General features: G+C 36.7%; 1 protein-coding gene across 2 annotated transcripts in view; it reads right to left on the minus strand.

Annotated features, from left to right (window-relative positions):
* Positions 1 to 2,879: 2,879 nt before the first annotated feature.
* The window catches only part of FDX1 (ferredoxin 1), a 34,980-nt gene continuing 17,164 nt past the window's right edge, over positions 2,880 to 20,695 (minus strand). The window contains exons 3-5 of one of the 2 annotated variants that reach the window (XR_012333336.1): positions 18,773 to 18,911; positions 8,556 to 8,685; positions 3,699 to 3,717 (exon numbers count right to left, since the gene is read on the minus strand). Coding sequence is in view for 1 of the 2 variants with exons in the window: in XM_019941925.3 (XP_019797484.1) it covers positions 3,591 to 3,717; positions 8,556 to 8,685 (257 nt within the window). In the remaining variant the exon portion in view is untranslated. Of the gene's footprint in view, positions 3,718 to 8,555; positions 8,686 to 18,772; positions 18,912 to 20,695 lie in introns of both variants that reach the window. The other variant, XM_019941925.3, reaches the window with a different exon arrangement.

The following is a 20,695-nucleotide window of genomic DNA, read 5'->3' on the forward strand; positions in this document are numbered from 1 at the left end:
GAGGTAATGCCTCTCACTGTAAAGATCTTTCCCACCAACTTCTCTCTTAAGTTGCTTCTGGTAGACTTAAATTATCTTTTAACTTCTTATTTCTGTTGTTAGAGCCACATTTATTTCTGTCTGCAAGTGATCATGCCTTCCTCCCGCCAGCTGGTTTTCTAATTTTTCAGCTTCTAGAAACTTTTAAACAGAAGAAAATCTGATAAAAATAACTTGATATCATGTGATGTGTTGACATATTAAAGGAATCCTGTTGTTGCTTAACCAAGATCATACTTCTATTCTTAAATGTTTCTCCAATAGGAAACAAAGTTTATGTGTAATGTTTGAACATCTCTGAATGGTTTACACTTAGAATAAAGTTTCACAGGCTATTTTTAGAAATGTAATACAATTATTTGTCTTTTCATTTAGAGTGATATTATCCTATAAATAAGAAAGCCATTTAAGAAATTCTGATCCTAAAATGCGGTTTACCACAAAATTTCAAGTAGTTTAAAAAAAGGAAAGCAATTAAAAGAGTTGTAAAAAGGAAGAAAAAGAAAAGATGGGAAAACATATACTGAATCTAAATTTCCCTTAGAAAACATTTTTCCAAGTGAAACGTAATTATTCTATTGCTGAATGACCATTATAAAAAATCACATGGATCACCATATGATACTTAAATTTAAAAACAGGAAAGCAGTCCTTTAAGACAAAAATTAGACAGTATTTTCACACTGAAAGTTAAGCAAAAGGTTTTGGAAATTTTTAGAATGGTTCACTTAAAAAGAAAAACAAATTCAGCAATTCTGAATTACTTATATAATTACAGGCTGGTTTTATCTGTGAAAACCAAATACAACATTAAGTATTAGCATGTAACCAACAATTATATGGAGTACTATACCAAAGGAAGATGCCTTTCTTGATGACAAAAATGACAGAGAGATGTAAACCAAAATTATACAGCATTGAAAGGAAACCCACCACTCTTCCCTCTGATTTAAATCAACTGTCAAGAAAACTGCAAGGAGTCAGAGAATAAAACAAATGAACCGTCATAACAAAGAAGACACAAGAATCTTCTGAAACACAATACAAGAATAAAATCCTACCCCTCTTCAAAAGTTTAGAACACTGTTAGTAAAAGGCCCGTTTTCACAGGCAATGATGTGCCAGTAAATTAATCTGAAAATAACGGTTACTGTGATGGCTTTAAAACATGTCTGCAAATTCTTTGACACCCCTCAATTCAAATGATGGGTCAGACTTGATGCCTCACTTCTAATGAAAAAAACGGGCAGAAGTGATACTGTGTGACGGTCAGCTTCTGCCTAGCAATGCTTATACGCTCTCTTAGGGCACTGACACTCAGAAGCCAGCCACCATGTTGTGAGGAAGCCCAGGCCACGTGCAGGGGCCATACACGGGTGTTTCAGTCAACAGCCCCTGCTAGACCCCCAGCTGATACCAGCATCAACTTGCTAGTCACATGAGGAAATCATAAGCCTTCAGATGATTCCAGCACCTGGCCCTGAAGTCCTCTAGCTTAGGCCACAGACATCGTGAAGCAGAGATGAGCCACCCCTGCTCTGCACTCTCTGAATTCCTGACCCATAGAAACAGAGACAATAAAATTGCAGCAATAGATAACTGAATAACATTACCTAGAACGCACACACATCAAACATGGATTTTTTTTTGAAACTGAAAAAATAACTTTTATACAAAACAATTATAGGACATATGCTCCACTTAGTAAGTTTAGTAGGTTTTATTTAAGTAATACAATTAAACTTCATTAATAAGAAGCTCTCTTAATTTGAAATCTGAGACAATTAGACTAAAGTTTAGAGTCTTAAGCTGGATGCCATCATTAAAGTGCTCTGGAAAGGAGAATTTAGGGAATCCATGCAAGAATACGAGGAGAATATGGAAGCTAACTAAGAGGTCAGATTGTTTTGAAGTACTCTAACAGTGGAACACTCTCCACAAAGAAGGCACTCGATGGTTATCAAGTGTCAAATGAACATTAGAAGCCCTGAGTTCTTCCTTAATCACTTTATACATGTTAATTAGTTTAAAAGTATTCTATTTGGCAAATTGGTCAGTTTAGTTGAAGCAAATGATTTGTGCATACATATATTTTATCTTTTCCTAATAAAAGGTGAGCTCCCGGGGCTTCCCTGGTGGCGCGGTGGTTGAGAGTCCGCCTGCCGATGCAGGGGACACGGGATCGTGCCCAGGTCCGGGAAGATCCCACATGCCGCTAAGCGTCTAGGCCCGTGAGCCATGGTCGCTGGGCCTGCACGTCCGGAGCCTGTGCTCCGCAAAGGGAGAGGCCACAACAGTGAGAGGCCCGTGTACCGCAAAAAAAAAAAAAAAAAAAGGTGAGCTCCCTGAGGGCATTCCTGATCGTGTTCATCTCTGTACCCCAATGGACATAACACAACGTTGTAGGTCCAACACCATACTTGACAAATATTTGTGCAAATGCTCAAAGTGCACAGATGTACCTGAAGCTAACTCAACTTTATAATTCACTTTTAACTAGTTTTTTCTGCCCTTTCCCACCATTAGTCCAAACTAATGTTTTATTATACTTCCAAGAGCATACTTTGTACCCCTTTATTATCATTTACCAGTGTATTCACAGTAAAGATAAAGTACAAAGGTCTGCCATGCACAGACAGTGATCTGAGGTGTTCGAGCCCACCCCCTTCCAGGACTGTGCCCATCGTGCTCAGTGCACACTGTGAGGCTCTGTTCTCACCGAGAGGATGGCAGCCCACTCGCTTCCTTCTGCAGCTCAGGACAGAGAAAACCTAATCCATAAGATGTCCATTCTGTCACAGGCATTATTTTTAAAAGATTACAAAGACAGGCCATTCTGATTAGGATAAAAAAATAAAGACATGTAATTTTTAGTTTATTTCTCCAGTTCAGTCAGAACTGACACCAAACATCTTTGACAGCACTCCATTACCTGTGCTCAGTCGTTGCTCAGCACATTACCTGCGCTTTCACTGAATCAAAATTTTGGACTAATGATTTATAAGGTCATACCTATCTTTGAAATTAATCAGCTTACTGAGCAATTAAATACACATCCATACACATTCACATTTAACTACAGCTATGATATTCCTAATTTCTCCACTTTCGATCTCAACACATAACTTGTAATAACAAGATACAGTTCTAATACTGACCTTCTAATTTGTTGTATGGCCCTAGACAAGCCATTTTACATCTCTGCCTCCACCACGTCTAACAGAGATAATGATACCTTTTTTTAACCTATTTTGTAGGTAAGTAGGCATAAGATTTATGTGAAAACATTTTGCTAATGTTGCTAATCAAACACAGGTAAAATATATAAGGTTTTATCATATTAACTACTTTCTAATATTTGATTTGTTTTTATAATTTAATCAAAATAAAGATGACATTCTTTCAGAACTACAAAATTCAGCAGTTACACAAGGTGAATTAAAGTAATAAATCTAGTCATAATAATAAATGCATTCATCCATGTTCTCATTTAATTACATTAAGAAATAATAATTATAAAAATAGGTAAAATGTTGTGAAAATATTCCTATTTATTCTCGCTTAGAGGAGTTCATGCCCATATCAATGGACTCTCTGGCATCAGACACAGCATCAGGTACTCGAACAGTCATATTGTCCATAGCCTTTGTCAAACAGATTTGGCAGCCCAACCGCGATCTGTATAAAAAGGGGGGGAGTATGATTTAGTATTAAGTATATATTATTCACAAAGCAATGCAGTTACCAGGACCTTTTCTTACCCAAAGCATAGGGATTTATTTACCTTTTAAATTTCCGTTAAGTAGAAAAAGATACATCCAACCCTTTCAACTAGAGGATAACAGAATGTAAATATGAAAAACAAAAAGTGTGATACGCCAAAGCTTCATTTTAATCTTTCTACTAATTGTTTCACTGGAACTACTGCTTTTTTGGTGACAGGACTGACAAGCAATGAAATGATGAGAAGGCACAACAGTGGAGGAGAGAACTGAGGTTTTAGCAATGCCAAGAGAATGACTAATCAATTCCCAGATAATTAAAACCATACAGTCTATGAAAGAAAGCTACACTTTTTAAAGCCTTTAAAACAAGAAATTTGGAATAAACACATAGATGTAAGTCATCAATTATCAGATGCATATTTTTGCCACAATTTTAACATCTCTGAAACCAAATGCATCTTAAAATCAATGCCATCTTACAATCACAGCTACACTGTGAGGTAGCAGTCACATCAGAGGTGTCTCTTCAATTGAGTTATGGGAAGTATGTTAATATTATGTGTTGAATTTCATTACCATTCAAAATAAGTCCAAAAAGATTACAAAACAAAAATTAACAATACAGAGACCCAGCATAAATTGATATTAGGAAAGTAAATATTTGTCATTGGAAGAATAACTGTAATTCCATTTTCTTTTATTTTTTTCAGTATTGTGACCAATTTTATTTATATTTTCCTTTTAAAACAGTGATGTACAAATCTGTCTAAATAGTTCTAAATCTAAGTATAAATAGCTCTTTCAATATGCATAAAACGTTAAGTGATAAGATCATTTTACACCATATTTTAATCAGCAGAGCTTTTTCCTTCTTAATGGCACATAAAAATAAATACTATATTAGTCTTATAATCAAACTGCCTTCAATTTGATGGAATGTGGTATGTAGGTCTTGGTTTTGTCAACATATTCAGCAAGCACCTGCTGAGCATCAAAAGGCACAGAACTAAATGTCAGTGGGTTTGCAAAAGAACAGCAACTCACTTCGATCCTTACTGAACACCTCTTACATGCTGGGTGCCAGGGATGCAGGGGTTAGAGCCAAACAGACCAGTGGTACAGAATCCAGCACTGAACATGACGTGTTCACAAGCAACTTTCTTAACCATGCCAAATATTAGTTTCCCAACCTCATCCTAAACATGGATAATAAGTGGGCTCCTCACAGGACTGCCATAAGGATTAGTTGCTAATATCAGTATTAAGGCATGAACTTTCAATCAAATAGAAGAGCTGGGATACATTTGCAGATAATTAACATGAGAGACTCTGACAAATGCCACAGAGAGAGAAAGCTGAAAGGGCTGAGGAGAAAGCACTGACTTCTGATGGGGGAGATGGTGTTTCTAATGGGCTTTGAAGGCTGGCTAGAACTTAAGAGGAGAAAGGCATTTGAGGCAAAGCTAATAGGGATTCAAGGCATGTTTGAGGCAATATGGGTTTTTGGCCTGGCTGCTGTGCAGGCCAGACGAGGACAGGGGAGTGATGGGCTAGAAAGGTGGCCAGGCCATGGACAGCTCTGAACACCAGTGAAGGGGTTCAGGTTTTTACTGGTGAGCAATGAGGGACCACTGGGAGGTTTCTGAGTAAGGAGTAAGTACTACTGCCATGGGAAATATTGATTGCTGATAGAAAAAAATCCCCTTTTACCAATAATTCCTATTTGTTGAATAGAAACAGCCCTGACAATATTCAATTATGCATTAAGCTCTGTCTGCAAGAGAAAAAATAAGGCAAGCCAATTTAGACAAATTCATTAGGACTGCGGTGAGCCCTAGAGAGACTATTGGTTACTCTTGGTGTCCATACAAAGATGAGTAGGGTAATGCTAGCCTTCAAAGAACTTTTAGTAAGGGGAACAGGACAGAAAGAGCTACCAGTGATACAGGGCAGAATAAAGTAAGTGTAGTAACAGAAGAACAAGAACTGTGTGGGGGAACACAGGGAGGGGTGGCACCGAAAGCCCTTGCTGGTTCTATAACCCTAGAAGATAAGGCAGTGGCACTGTGGCTGTTCTCACTCCCCTACTTCCTCCTAGAAGGTCTCTGGCTCTAGGGTCTACCAGTGTAGAAAGTGTCTTACACTTCTACAGAAGGAGACAGACAGCAAGTCTTCCTTGATTTCACTATTAATCCTACAAAATCTCACACTTGTGCAAACCTTGAAGACATTTTCTCCATATACACCTGACAGTGGAAATATACTAGGTGTTACGTTAACTTTAATTCTAAAGTTTGGTTTTCAATGCAGAGAAGAAGCTTCAAATAGTAAAAAACCAAGGGTTTTGGGGTCTAACATAACTGATTCAAACCAGGGCTCTGTCATTCTCTAGCTGTGTGGCCTTGAGCAAATCCACAAGAACTAAGCTTTGTTCTATAAAATGGTGATAATACTGCCTAACTCTGAAGGTTAGAAATAATCTTTGTTAAGTTTTTAGGCATTATAGTAAGTTTCCGGCATTTGAATTAATATTATTATAGTCAGAATGCCAACAACAACCATTTAATGAATGCTTTCTTCACCAGACACTGTTCAAGGAGCTTCACGTACATTTATTAGTTGACACGACACAACAACCCTATGAGGTAGGTACTATTATTATCCTCATTTTACAAATATGGAAACTGAGGCCTCTGTGTAGATTATCCATGGAAACTGGTAGCAGGGAGCAATGACAACCATCAAAAATAGATTCACAGATAATTCCTGAATCTCTCTACCAACCACTAATTCCAAAAACAGTTGGTGATGCCTTTTGTGAATCAGGCACTGGAGACACAATGATGAAATAAGACATGGCCCCTGCTCTAATGGGGAAAAGGAGACATGTAACCAGTAAAATAAGTGCCATATGCACCCGTGTATCAACAAGCCATCATTAATCAAGGTTAAGTACACCCTAAAGTAAACATTAAAATGATGCTGTTTTATCTTAAAAATTATAGACATTTACATAGCACTTAATTTTAAAAATAAACCTATGGGACTGCCCTGGTGGTCAAGTGGTTAAGAGTCCACGCTCCCAATGCAGAGGGCCCGGGTTTGATCCCTGGTCAGGGAACTAGATCCCACATGGATGCCACAACTAAGAATTTGCAAGCCACAACTAAAGATCCCACATGCTGCAACTAAAGATCCCACATGCTGCAATGAAGATCCCGTATGTGGCAATGAAGATCCCACGTGCCTCAACTAAGACCTGGTGCAGCCAAATAAGTAAGTAAGTAAGTAAATAAATAAAATAAACCTAAGAACTAAAGACTGAGTTTCCTTGTTTCTTTGTTTGGAAGTATATGGAACCCTAGAAATAGAAGTTTACACGCAGTTACTATCTTTGAACAAAATTATTTTCATTCCAAATATGTCAGTGTTTTCTAAATCCTACCTGTGAAAAGCATTATACTCTTTCCCCACAAAGCATTTCTACTAAAATTCTGTGTACTTAAGAATATCAGCTATAAAATGCCATAAAAGCTATTTCCTGCTTTCCATTATCTTGTTCTAAAACTTCTGAATTTTATTATCAAAGTTCTTGGCTAGTTTACATTTACAATAGGTCTCTTGTATCTTCTCACACTCATGGATCTCTCCTAAATGTAGCTCTCCATTTCCTCTCATTTCTTTTTCTTTTCATTCAGAATATTATCTGTTACATGCGCCTACAAATTTCACCTGAATAAAAGGGCAAGCAGTTAGCTATGATTTACCCCTCACATTGAAAGAAACAATTTTCAGAACCAAATTAACACAACATTGAGTGTATTCTGTGTGTTATCCTTTAGGAAAAAAAAAGGAGGTGTTGATAGAGAATGTGGCACCTGAAGATGTGAGGGGAGACAGGCAGATGGCAGTCACAATAAATACCAATGACCTAAAAACTTTTTGAGGATTATTAGATAAGAGGGTTTATCTTAAGGATCTAATAAAATTGTGGTTACATGATACACATAAAATAAAGCTATTATTATTACTATTATTTCTTATTTTTTTTAACTATTTTTCATTAGGGCCACCAAATTACAGTTAAACACCAAAGCCAACCTTAATTAAATAAACTCTTGTTATCTTGTCCCTTGAAACAGTAAATTAACTACCTATCTTCCCTAACTCAAACCAAAAGACTAGATAATTAAAAAAAAAAAAGGTATCACTTGATATCTCTTGCTACTATAAATGTTACCACTTTTAAGAGTAATTCTACTTATTAATAACAAGAATAAGCTCTGATTAATTTACTTTAATGTACAGTTAGAAACAGAAGTATTCATTTTAACATAATTACTATTATATATTAAGTTCTTTTAAAAATTGTATTCTCTCAAGTAGGTAAAATTTTCCATTATAATTTCTTTCAATTATCAAATCTGTCCTTCAAGAATACCATAAAAAGCATTAAATTTAATCCCAACTCATTAAACTGTGATAAATATTAATTCCTGGAATAAAAATAGATGAAAGAAGATTTATTAGGATCTAGAACTTATGCTTCTAATACTTCCAATTATTTTTTTTTTTACTTTTGTTAAAAGTTTCATAAGGGTTAAACTGTAGAATACATAAGAGAAATGTCACATATTTGATATTCAAAGTCTGTGACTGTTATCTGTCTACACTGGGAGACCCTATTACATGCATGCATATTACATGTCTCTGGTCAGAGACAGACATGAACTAATAAAACTTTTATCCTCCTATATTATTATTACAACAGAAGTGGTCCAAAAATCTTACCTATCTGTTAGTCCATATGCCAGATCAAGCATGTCATTCTCCTCATCACTGATTGCTTCTAATTTCTCAAATATGTGCTGTTCAAAGATGAGGTGACAGGTGGAGCAAGCCAAGGTTCCCTCACATGCACCTACAAAAGCAACAAACATTGAATATGCTCCCCTCTACATTCAACACAATTCAAAATTGACTTGAATTAATTAAATAATTTCTAAATTTAAAAATCAGCATTAGCATACATCAATGATAGGACTTTATTTCTGAATAAGAATTAGGGACAACCCCCCCATACCCAACACACACACACACACACACACACACACACACACACACACACAGTTTGAAATCACTTTCAAATATTATTTTTAAAAGGTATGAACTAGATGCTGTGAGGGGAAACATAAAAATACAAATCCTAATACCAAAGAGCTTACAAGTTAATAAACTCAGATATGCATACATACAAAAATGTATGCATTTTAAACTTATATAGTAATGATTTATATAACAGCTATGCAAGTTACTTACTGTTTCCTGGAGAGCGCAACACAATTTATAATGCCTCACAGTATATAAGAGGAACCAGAAAGTAACCAAACTGACATCTAAAGTTAAATATTTTTCCCTCTCAATCTCTCCTTATAATCAGGACAGAATCAAATAAGTCACTTTAAGAGTCACATTGGTTTGGGACTTCCCTGGTGGCACAGTGGTAAGGAATCCACCTGCCAATGCAGGGGACACGGGTTTGACCCCTGGTCCAGGAAGATCCCACATGCTGTGGAGCAACTAAGTCTGTGTGCCACAACTACTAAGCCTGAGTTCTAGAGCCCACGAGCCACAACTACTGAGCCCATGTGCCACAACTACTGAAGCCCGCACACCTAGAGCCAGTGCTCTGCAACAAGAGAAGCCACCACAATGAGAAGCCCGCACACCGCAATGAAGATTGCTCGATGCAACTAGAGAAAGCCCACGTGCAGCAACTAAGACCCAACGCAGCCAAAAATTAATTAATTTTAAAAGAGTTCTTTGTACATTAAAAAAAGAGAGTCACACTGGTTTAAAATAGAGAATATTTCTCCCGTTCCATGTTTTTAAAAGTCACTAATTTAACAGTTATTTATTGAGTGCATATTAATATGCCAAGGACTGTGAAAAGGGAACTGAAAAGTCACCTAGTCCAACTAAACTATGAATCTGCTCTGCAAAATCCTTTTCCCAGGGGTTACCCAGCTTTTGCTTGAAAACTTCCTGACAAAGAAATCCTCACTGCTTAAGCCAGCCAATTTCACACTCAGCTTCTACTGAGCTAAAAGTCTGTCACTCTGTAACTTTCCACCTACTGCTCCAATTCTATCCCATGAAGTCAAATCTGTTTTTTCTCTCTGGCTCTACCGAGGTGTAACTGACAAATAAAATTGTAAGATATTTAAAGCATACATCGTGATGATTTGATATACGTAGACACTGTGAAAGGACTCCTCTCATTTAGTTAACACATCTGTAACCTCATATATTTACTTATTTATTTTTAGTGAGAACATGTAAGTTCTACTCTCTCAGCAATACAGTGTTATCACTGCAGTCACCATGATTTACATTAGATCCTCAGTCCTTAATCATCTCAGAGCTGAAATTTTGTACCCTTTTACCTATTCACCTCCCTATTTCCCAACCTCCCCCAAGCCTCTGGAAATCACTTTTCTATTCTCTGTTTCTATGAGTTTAGTTAGTGAATCCTTCTAAACAACAGCTGTTCATATATTTGAGAATGTTCTTTCTTCTCCAGGCTGAGCGTAACCAGGCCCTCCAAATTTTTCTTACGTAATGACATAGTTCTCAATCCCTTCCCTCAGTCTGGTTGGGCTTTTCTTAAAATACAGCATCCAGAAGAGGACCTGACAAAACAGAATCATCCAGAATCATGTTCTCATTAAATTCTACCTAAAAAAGTTATTCTGGTTTGTTTCTGAATAATATTTTTTAAAGCCACTATACAACTGTAAAGATTATAGAGTCCTAGGAGTAACTTCAGTTTGATTTAGATTCTTTTGGTCAATAAACACTATATAAAATACTAATAAAACTGCTATCAATAATTAGTGAACTTCTTAATTTTCCTCAGAATGAATTTATCATTTTAAAAAGCGTTGTTCTTTCATAAGTTAAACATTTGTTACTCATATTTTATTTTTTAAAACATCAAGAAAGAAGAGACAGGCTTCCTTAAACATTCATTTTTATTAAATCTCATTCAAAGCAGTAACAAGATAAAGCACAGACACCATATAGTGATGTACAGGAGCCATAAGCATGGACTGTAGAGCCAGATTCCCTGGCTTCAATCCCAGCTCCACATTTTACTAATGGCATCACCTTGGGCCACTACACCCTCCTGCCTTAATTTCCTCAATAGTAACTGTATCAACCTCACATAATAGTTGCAAGAATTACATATAAGTGTGTACTTAACATATGTACTTGCAACCACAACTGACTGGTAGAGAATAAGAACTATTCAAGTGTTGGTAATTATTATGATTTGGAAGTTATAAGAAAACTTAAGAGTCATTCAACTTTTTTAAATGTAAGAGTAAGAATTAAACCCAAGAAGTTAAATGAATCAACTATGAATTCCTGCCACTCAATAATCTAATTCACCTTATGTGAATATCAAATATATAAACATATATATACATATATTCAGTACATTTATGTAATACACAAATATATACCCACACCAATTGGTTATTTGAACAAGCACTTTCCTTTTCTACTTTTGTATAAATATGAGGCATTTCACAGAAAAAGGTAAATGGATATATTTTACTTAAAAAGAAGTAAGCTTCCTCTGCTTAAAAAAATACAGATAGGTAGGTAGGTAGGAAGAAAGAAAGAGAGGGAAGGAGGGAGGGAGGGAGAGAGAGGAAGGAAGGGAGGGAGAGGGAGGGAGGAAACCCCTGCAGTAAAAGGAGAACTGGTGTAGTACAACCCTGAGGCCATCTGGGCTCTAGATGAATCTGCCATACTGTCTGCTATGTCCTGGGCAAGCCTCTCAAGGGCCTCAGTTTTCTTCTCATCTGTACCATGAGAGACTGAAGCAGATGATATCTAAGGGCCTGTTCTCGCTAACATTTTATGACTCCACAAAGAAGAATTACAGTTCTTAATGGATTTGTTCCCTAGTATTCAATAAATATATACTAACTTTGTTTTCTGTTTTTATCTCATCAATACCCAATCCAGACAAACTCAAAACTAAAATGGCAAATCGCTCTGAAGATACTATGGGACAAAATTCAGGAAATCCAGCATCTTTTGTCTTAAAAAGTATGTAAAACCTCCTTATAAAATATACCAAGCAACGCTCCTAATTTAAAAAGCTTATAACTCCCTTCATATTTTTATTATTAAAAAAAGACAAATCCTGAGAACTGCAAGCCATGTGTAACAGAATATGCAAGAAAAACAAAACTCACAGTCCAGGGTAGGATGCGGTGCTAGGGGCTATAGAGGCAGACAGGGGACCAAGCATGGAGGTCTCTCATGCTCTCCTAAGGAGCTTGAGCTGTCCTATAAGCGCACTCCCTGTTTCCTGACACGGTGGGTAAACTAGCATGCTCGTAGTGGGTGGGTTGACAGAGATGTTTCTGGCCAGGGGTTATGAGCACCCGTCACTTCACTGCCCCTCTCCTGGATCCAGACCCTGAAGGACAGTGGTTGCTGTTGAAGTTACGGGAAGATTCTAAAGGATTCTGAGTAGGAAAGTGACATGGTATGTTTATTTTGGATAGCTCTTGCTGGTGCCTGTGTGTAAAGGATGGATTTGACATGAACAAGACAGAAGCAAAAGTCATGAGATTTCACCAAGGACGAGGGGGAAAAAGAGGAAAAGAAAGATAAGAAACTGAGTCAAGGAGAGACCCACCCCCTCCAAGAAAAGGAGTCAAAATACAAATGTGTCAAATGCTAGAGAGAGAACCAGAAAGTGTGACATGAGAAAAGCCCAGGGAAGAAGCGAGTGCATACAATATGGTCTCAATCATCTCGGAATGCAGAGTAAAGTTCACATGCTAATAAATCCCTCCAGAAAATTTAGGACATTCCTTTTTTTTGCCACCTGGTCAGTCAAAATGAAGAGTTACCATCCGTGTTCCAGCTCTTCACTTTCTTCCCTAGGAAACCTCAATTCTTTTAACCTTCTCTTAAAGGCTTTATTTTCATTCTCTAATAGTTTTCATTGCTCCTCTCAGGAACCTTGCCAATTATTTCCACATCTTGCTTAAGTTGCCAAGTTCAGAGCTGAAGAGAGTATTCTAGTAAGAATTTGACAAATGTTGAATATATACAGAAGATTAACTTTTGGTTCCCACACTCAAGTTTCTATTATACATTCTAGTCCCATATTTATTCTTTAGATAAACGCACCATGCTCAGGATTCCTTATTTTACAGTTCCTTTCAAACTTTTTCTATCACAAGTTGTCAACAGGTATGCTTTTCTTATTCTTTGTACTAGGAAGAAACTCAAATATAATAGAAACTTTAAAACTCAGAATGAATCAACTCAGCATGCATAAGATGGCTACCACTGAACCAGAGACACATATGGTCATATAGTGGTACAAGTATCACTACAGAAAAAATTGTGGAGCAAAGATTTACAAACCCTGTGGATAGTACTTATAAGAAGAAATAGTCAATCCTGCAAAACTCCAAAATAACAAGACAATCTGAGCAGTTTTTTGGAGGGTTTTTTTTCCTTAGATTTAAACTATATGTTCTATAAAAAAGAAGAAAAAATTAGAGAACAGTGAAGACATGTCTCTGAAAAGGTATTAGGAGGAAAAAAGATTTTAAAAGTGAGCCTAAAACTGTGAGAAGAAAACTTTAAGAAAAAGTTACTCCGTTTTTGTTTTTTTTTCATCTCATGATTTCATGATGGGTATTTCTGCCAATTTATTTGTTTCCTGGTCTGGTAATTAGAGGGCGCTCCCCAATTAATAAGCATCTGACTTTTGCCTTTTTGGTATACAGGTCTATGAATCTTAACACATGTATAAGTTTGTGTACCCACTACCATAACCAGGATACAAAATAGGTTCGTCATCCAAAAGAAACTCCCCTGTGTTGCTGTGCCTTTGGAGTCACAGCCTGCATTTCTATACAGTAACAACGAACCACAAAGACAAATTAAGAAAAACAATTCCATTTACAATCGCATCAAAAAGAATAAAATACCTAGGGGTAAATGTACCTAAGGAGGTAAAAGATCTGTACTCAGAAAACTGTAAGACACTGATCAAAGAAAGTAAAGACAACACGAACAGATGGAAACATACACTGTGTTCATGGGTTCGAAGAATTAATATTGTTAAAATGAACATACTACCCAAGGCAATCTACAGATTCAATGCAATCCCTGTCAAATTACCAGTGGCATTTTTCACAAAACTAGAACAAATTTTTTTTTAATTTGTATGGAAACACAAAAGATCCCAAAGAGCCAAAATAACTTGAGAAAGAAGAACAGAACTGGACATATCAATCTCCCTGACTCAGACTATACTACAAAGCTATAGTAACCAAAACAGTATAGTACTGGCATAAACACAGACACATAGATTAATGGAACAGAATAGAGAGCCCAGAAACAAACCCACACACCTATGGTCAATTAATCTATGACAAAGAAGAATATACAACGGAGAAAAGACAGTTTCTTCAGTAAATGGTGCTGGGAAAACTGGATACTACATGTAAAAGAATGAAATTAGAACATTCTCTAACACCATATACAAAAATAAACTCAAAATGGATTAAAGACCTAACTGTAAGACCTGAAACCATAAAACTCCCAGAAGAAAACAGAACACTCTTTGACACCACAGCAATACTTTTTAAATCTGTCTCATAAAGCAAAGGAAATAAAAGCAAAAATAAACAAATGGAACCTAATTAAACTTAAAAGCTTTTGCATATAGCAAAGAAAACCACTGACAAATTGAAAAGACAATCTACTGAATGGGAGAAAATATCTGCAAATGATACGACCAATAAGGGATTAATCTCCAAAATATATAAGCAGCTTATACAAATCAACATCAAAAAAACCAAACATCCCAATTTAAAAATGGGCAGAAGATCTGAAGAGTATAGCCACAATGTAATACAGTATGGAGGTTTCTCAAAAAATTAAAAATAGAACTACCATATGACCTAGCAATCCAATTTCTAGGCATACATTTAAAGGAAATGAAATAACTACGTCAAAGAAATATCTGCACTCCCATGTTCACTGCAGCATTATTCACAATAGCCAAGATATGGAGACAACCCAAGTGTATGTCCATGGATGAATGAATAAGATGTGGGGTGTGTGTGTGTGTGTGTGTACAGATACACACACAATGGAATGCTATTCAGCAATAAAATAGAAGAAAATCCTGCCATTTGTGAAACATAAATAGACCTTGAGGGGATTATGCTAAGTGAAATAAATAAGACAGAGATAGACAAAACAGTGTATGACACCACTTATATGTGGAATCTAAAAAAGTCAAACTCATAGAAACAGAGAGTAGTGGTGGGGGCTAAAGGAGATGGGGACGATGGTCAAAGGGTGTAAACTTTCAGCTATAAGATGAATAGGGTCTGAGGATCTACTGTAAAACATGGTGACTACAGATATAATACTGTATTATACACTTGAAATTTGCTGAGAGTAATATTAAATGTTTTAACCACACACACACAAAAAAGGAATGATGTGAGGTTAACCCTATTGTAATCATTTTGCAACTGAGATGTGTATCAAACCATCACGTTGTACACCTTAAACTTATACAACGTTAGTTGTCAATTATATCTCAATAAAGCTATAAAATAAATAAAACAAAACCGTGGTGATGGCTGCACAACTCTCTGAATATACTAAAAAACAACGTATACTTTCAATGAGTTAACTGTATGGTATGTAAATTATATCTCGGTAAAGCTCTTCCAAAAAAAAGAACTCAACTAGATATATTTTTAATGGGTCTACCACTTAACTCTTAATTCTATTTCACTCATCTACATGTCTATGTTTTTGCTAATATTACACTGTCTTGATTACTGTAGCATCAAGTTTTAAGATCTGTACTATACATATGTCTTCCAGCTTTATCTTTCTCTTCTAAAATTGTTTGGCTATTCTAGTTCATTTGTTTTTCTGTAAAAAGTTTAGAATCAGCTTGTCTGTATCTAGAAAAAATCCTGCCGAGATTTTAATAGGAAATGTATTAAATCTATACATCATCTATAAATCTAAAATCAACATCTTTACTATGTTGTCTTCCAATCCATGAATACAGTATGTCTCTCTACCACTTAGGTCTTTGCTCTCTTTCATCAGAGTTATATAACTTTCAGGATATTGATGCTATACATATTTTATTAGATTTAAACCTAAAAATTTCATTTTGAGGAGCTATTGTAAATGTTCTTTTTTCTGTAAATGTTCTTTTAAAAATTTTTTTGGTTTCCAACTGTTCATCGCTGGTACACAGAAATACAATTGATTTTTGTGTGTTGACCTTGTATCCTAGGACCTTGCTAAACTCACTTAGTTCTAAGATTTTTTTAATAGATTCCTTGTGATTTTCTATGTAAATAATCATCTAAAAACAAGACAGTTTTCTTTTCAACCTGTATGCCTTTTAATTTTTTTATTTTTTCATTATTTTATTTTTATTTTATTTTACTTATTTTTAAATATTTTATTTATTTTTGGCTGCATTGGGTTTTCATTGCTGCGCGCGGGCTTTCTCTAGTTGCAGTGAGCAGGGGCTACTCTTCACCGCGGTACGCAGGCTTCTCATTGTGGTGGCTTCTCTTGTTGTGGAGCACGGGCTCTAGGTGTGCGGGCTTCAGAAGTTGTAGCACACGGGCTCAGCAGCTGTGGCACACAGGCCCTAGAGCGCACGGGCTTCAGCAGTTGCGGTGGGCTCAGTGGTTGTGGCACGCAGGCTCTAGGGCACGCGGGCTTCAGCAGTTGTGGCGCACGGGCTCACTAGTTGTGGCTCGCAGGCTCTAGAGTGCAGGCTCAGTAGTTGTGGCACACGGGCTTAGCTGCTCCACAGCATGTGGGATCTTCCTGGACCAGGGATCGAACCTGTGTCCCCTGCATTGGCAGGTGGATACTTAACCACTGTGCCACCAGGGAAGTCCTCTTTTTTCTTTTTTTGCTTCATTACACAAAGACTTCCAGCATGATGTTAGTAGGGTGGTGAGAACAGACATCCTTGCCTTGTTCCTAATCTTAAGAGAAAGACGTTTCATTCTTCAGCATTAAGCATGACGTTAGCTGTAGGCTTTTCATAGATATCCTTTATCAGCATCTGATTTTGCACCACAGCTGCCCACTTGTTTTCAGTTAAAACACGGGAGCTGCCACCAATTCTATATCCCATTTGAACAGAGTTCACATCGTTATTGAACGTCCCTGCTGCTCCCAACTCCACTAGAGCCACAACCCAAAGGCTATAGGCAAGAACAAAGTGGATGAGATTCCTGTTGGGCCTCATCTTCTAACTCCTTTTCAGCATCACAGAATTCCCAGGCTCCTATCTAACATGAAATTATCTGCATTGAAAATCAGCAGTATATATATTCCCAATGCCAGACTGCAAAGTGGAGTCCCCATAGTGTATGTGGGGTGTGTGCATTGTGTGTGTGCAGTAGGTGGGCCCAAGGAGTTAAGGAGTTCTTGATCTGGTATTGAAAGTTAGAAGTTGCAATGCATTTTCTCATAGAAGCCAGGCTATAAATGGTGATTAAGTTAGTTGTGAAGAAACAGGTTCTGTGGGTTGGCCCGAAAAATTTAGCCACCATGTATAACAGTATTTCCATCGGAAAACAAATTCCAAATGCCAACTAGTTGACCTGAAAATGGATTTGGTAAACAAAACCTATCCCTAAAATGGGAAGTGTTTGTTGTTTTTTATGCTTATCACATACACAGGGAACAACTATACAAAACACACAGTGGGAGGCAACCTACCAAAGGAAAAAGGATACAAAAGCAACAACTATAGAACCTTCAATCTAAAACTGATAGCTGATCAAAATATGGGTACACCGATATAATAATACATGTGGAGAGTTGGGGATTGAAAGTGCAAAAGTTATGTGACTTATGCTTATATACAGCCCCAAAGCAGCACTGACAGCTGTCAGCTTTTAGTGTCTTTATAAGTGGTTGGTTACATAAGAGTAAATTAATAGGGGAAATGTGTACATATGTGTGTATATACATATGTAAATAGAGATACATACACATATATTAAACATAAAGTGATCACATTTTATGAGGAATACATTCTCAAAGATTTTGAAATTGTTGAAGTCTCATAATTCGAATTATATTCTCAATGAAACAAAATGTAAAGTAAGGAGTGGGTTCTTATAGTTCGTAAATCTATAATCCTCATATCATATTTTTGTTGCAAAATATACTTAGAACAAACATTTGAAGTGAAACTTTTTCCATTACTATGTCCACATTTCAAATAATCAAAGATACTCCATGGCTTACAACAGACGATAATCTGAACTGACTTAGGGACACATTACAGCCGTATTAGCCCCTGATGCCAGCATTTTATCCATCATCCTTGCTTAGTTACACAACAACTGTCATGAACTTAAAGGTATGTACAGTTTAGTGCTGCTTTAATATTGCTGGCATTCTGGCTAATGATTCAGTTCTGTCTCCTAAATTAACAGTAATACAAATCATGATAGGTTTTTGGCTTTCTTCATTGCATTCTGTCATATTTAACTTCTGTCCCAAAATAACTCGCTTTCGGATGCATTTTTCGGCATTAACACGTAATGAATGCTTGGCTGAAACTGTCATAGGCTTTAAAATGATATTAAATTATAACCACAGTTTAAAATATCGGCACTACAGTCAACAGAAATCACACAGACATCAGATGTCTGGAAACAGCACAGTTCACATGATACTGACAAAGGCTGACAGGTATTTGTTTACAATTGTAAAAGGCATGGAAGCAAATATAAAATTTATAATTCGCACAGCCTGCCAGCTTGAAATTATGGGATTCTTGACAAAAGGTTTGGTTTTCACAGTATTTCTGATTTTACTAGAGTAAGAACCTTAATATTGTTAAACTGTACAATTTCAAATTTGCATAATTTAAAAATTACATTAAGAATAAGTAAGGCATGGGGCTTCCCTGGTGGCGTAGTGGTTGAGAGTCCGCCTGCCGATGGTCCAGGAAGATCCCACATGCCGCGGAGCGGCTAGGCCCATGAGTCATGACTGCTGAGCCTGTGCATCCGGAGCCTGTGCTCCACAGTGAGAGGCCCACGTACCGCAAAAAAAAAAAAAAAAAGAATAAGTAAGACATGGTTACTGGCTAATTTCAAGGTTGATGATGAATAAAACTCTGAACTGAGGTGTTTTTTTTTTTAAAAAAGACCGATACTAAGGTTTTGCACAAAAGCTTAGAAATTCCTGCCATAAAACTATTCCCAAAGAAAATTAGCTATCTGCAGACTATTGCTCCTTTCATGTAATTTGAGAGTTTTCCACCAGGAAAAGATTGTTTCGTTTGTGTGTGTAACCATACTAAGATAATTTGGAGATCTGTAATGATGCTGACAAGACAGACTGCCTAACCCCTTTCCCAAACAAAACTCCAAGGGATAGCTATGTGGAAATATTATATATTAAAAATATGAAACTATATAAAAATATAAAACCTAATTTTCTAGAGTAAACATTGATCCACCAGAGCTGGAAATACAGTATGTTAATAAGGAGTCAATAAACATAATACAAATAGAGATTTATATGATCATTATCAGGGTCACCCAATTTGAATAATTTCCCTCCAAACAGAGCCATGAAGGAAATACATAATATTTAAGAAAAAAACAAAGTCTGAGATAATAAACTAGGTAAATTTGATCAGAGAGGTGTAACTGCCCCCTAGTGACAGAATACTATAATATACTCTGAAAACTTAAAGATCATCTAAAAAATCTACATTAACTTAAAAGTTGGAAAGGAATGTTCATAAATTTATTGCTTCCAAAATTTACAATTGTCCCTTTTTACTCACTTGTCCATTCACTACTTCACTTCATATATAAATAAAACAAGGATGATTTTATACTTCATCACAGTCTCTTAGGAGAAAAATGTACAAGTAAACAAATATACAATTAACAGGTTGTGATAAATGCCATGAAAAAAATGAACAGGATGCTGCGATGGAGAATAACAGGTTCAGGGTAATGAAAGAACATTTTGGACTGGGTGGTTGGGCAAAGACCCACTAAGGAAGTATTACAATATAAGATAAACTGAGACCAGCAAACACATACAGGATATTCAGGGTGGAGTGAGAGGGAAGTGTCCCAGGCAGAAGAAAATGCAAAGCATGAACAAAGTCTCCAAGCTAGAAATTCTGGGTGAGTTCAGCTCTTGATAAAAGGCCAGTGTGGCCAAACTGAGAGAAAGAACAATGAGAAATGGGGAAGAGGAAGAAAGGCAGATGGGGCCATTAATGCAAAACCTTTTAGGCTAGGGTAAGGAATGTGGATTTTAACCTAAATGAAAAGTTATTCATGGCTTTAAATCAAGGAACCTGTCTGATGTGCATTATGATGAATCACCCTAGCTGCTGGGCTCAAGAGCAGAAGCAGAGTAGTGCAGTTCCTGGAACATAGTAACTAGCCAGCCCCAAGTAGTGACTGCAGGGATGGTGAACACAGGACACATTGGAGACATACATGGAGCACATCTGACAGGAGCTGCTGGTGGACTGAAGGTAGAGGATAGGGAAGAAGAAAGAATAAAAGACGCTCTCCAGTTTCAGGCTGGAGCACCTGAGTGATGCTCGCTACTGGCAGAAAAGATTCTCAGAAAGATAAGTTTCAGTGGGGGGGAAAGAATCAAAATCTGTTTAAATATGTTGACTTGTTTAAATGCCTGTGCAATTTCCAAGAAAAGACATAAAGTAGGAAGTTGAATCTATAAGTCCAGGGCTCAGAGGAATGGTTGAGCTAACAATGTAAACTTAAGAGTCTATGAGCATCTGCACACCAGTCAGAATGGCCATC

Source organism: Tursiops truncatus, chromosome 8, assembly GCF_011762595.2.
Source record: "Tursiops truncatus isolate mTurTru1 chromosome 8, mTurTru1.mat.Y, whole genome shotgun sequence".
NCBI lineage: Eukaryota > Metazoa > Chordata > Mammalia > Artiodactyla > Delphinidae > Tursiops > Tursiops truncatus.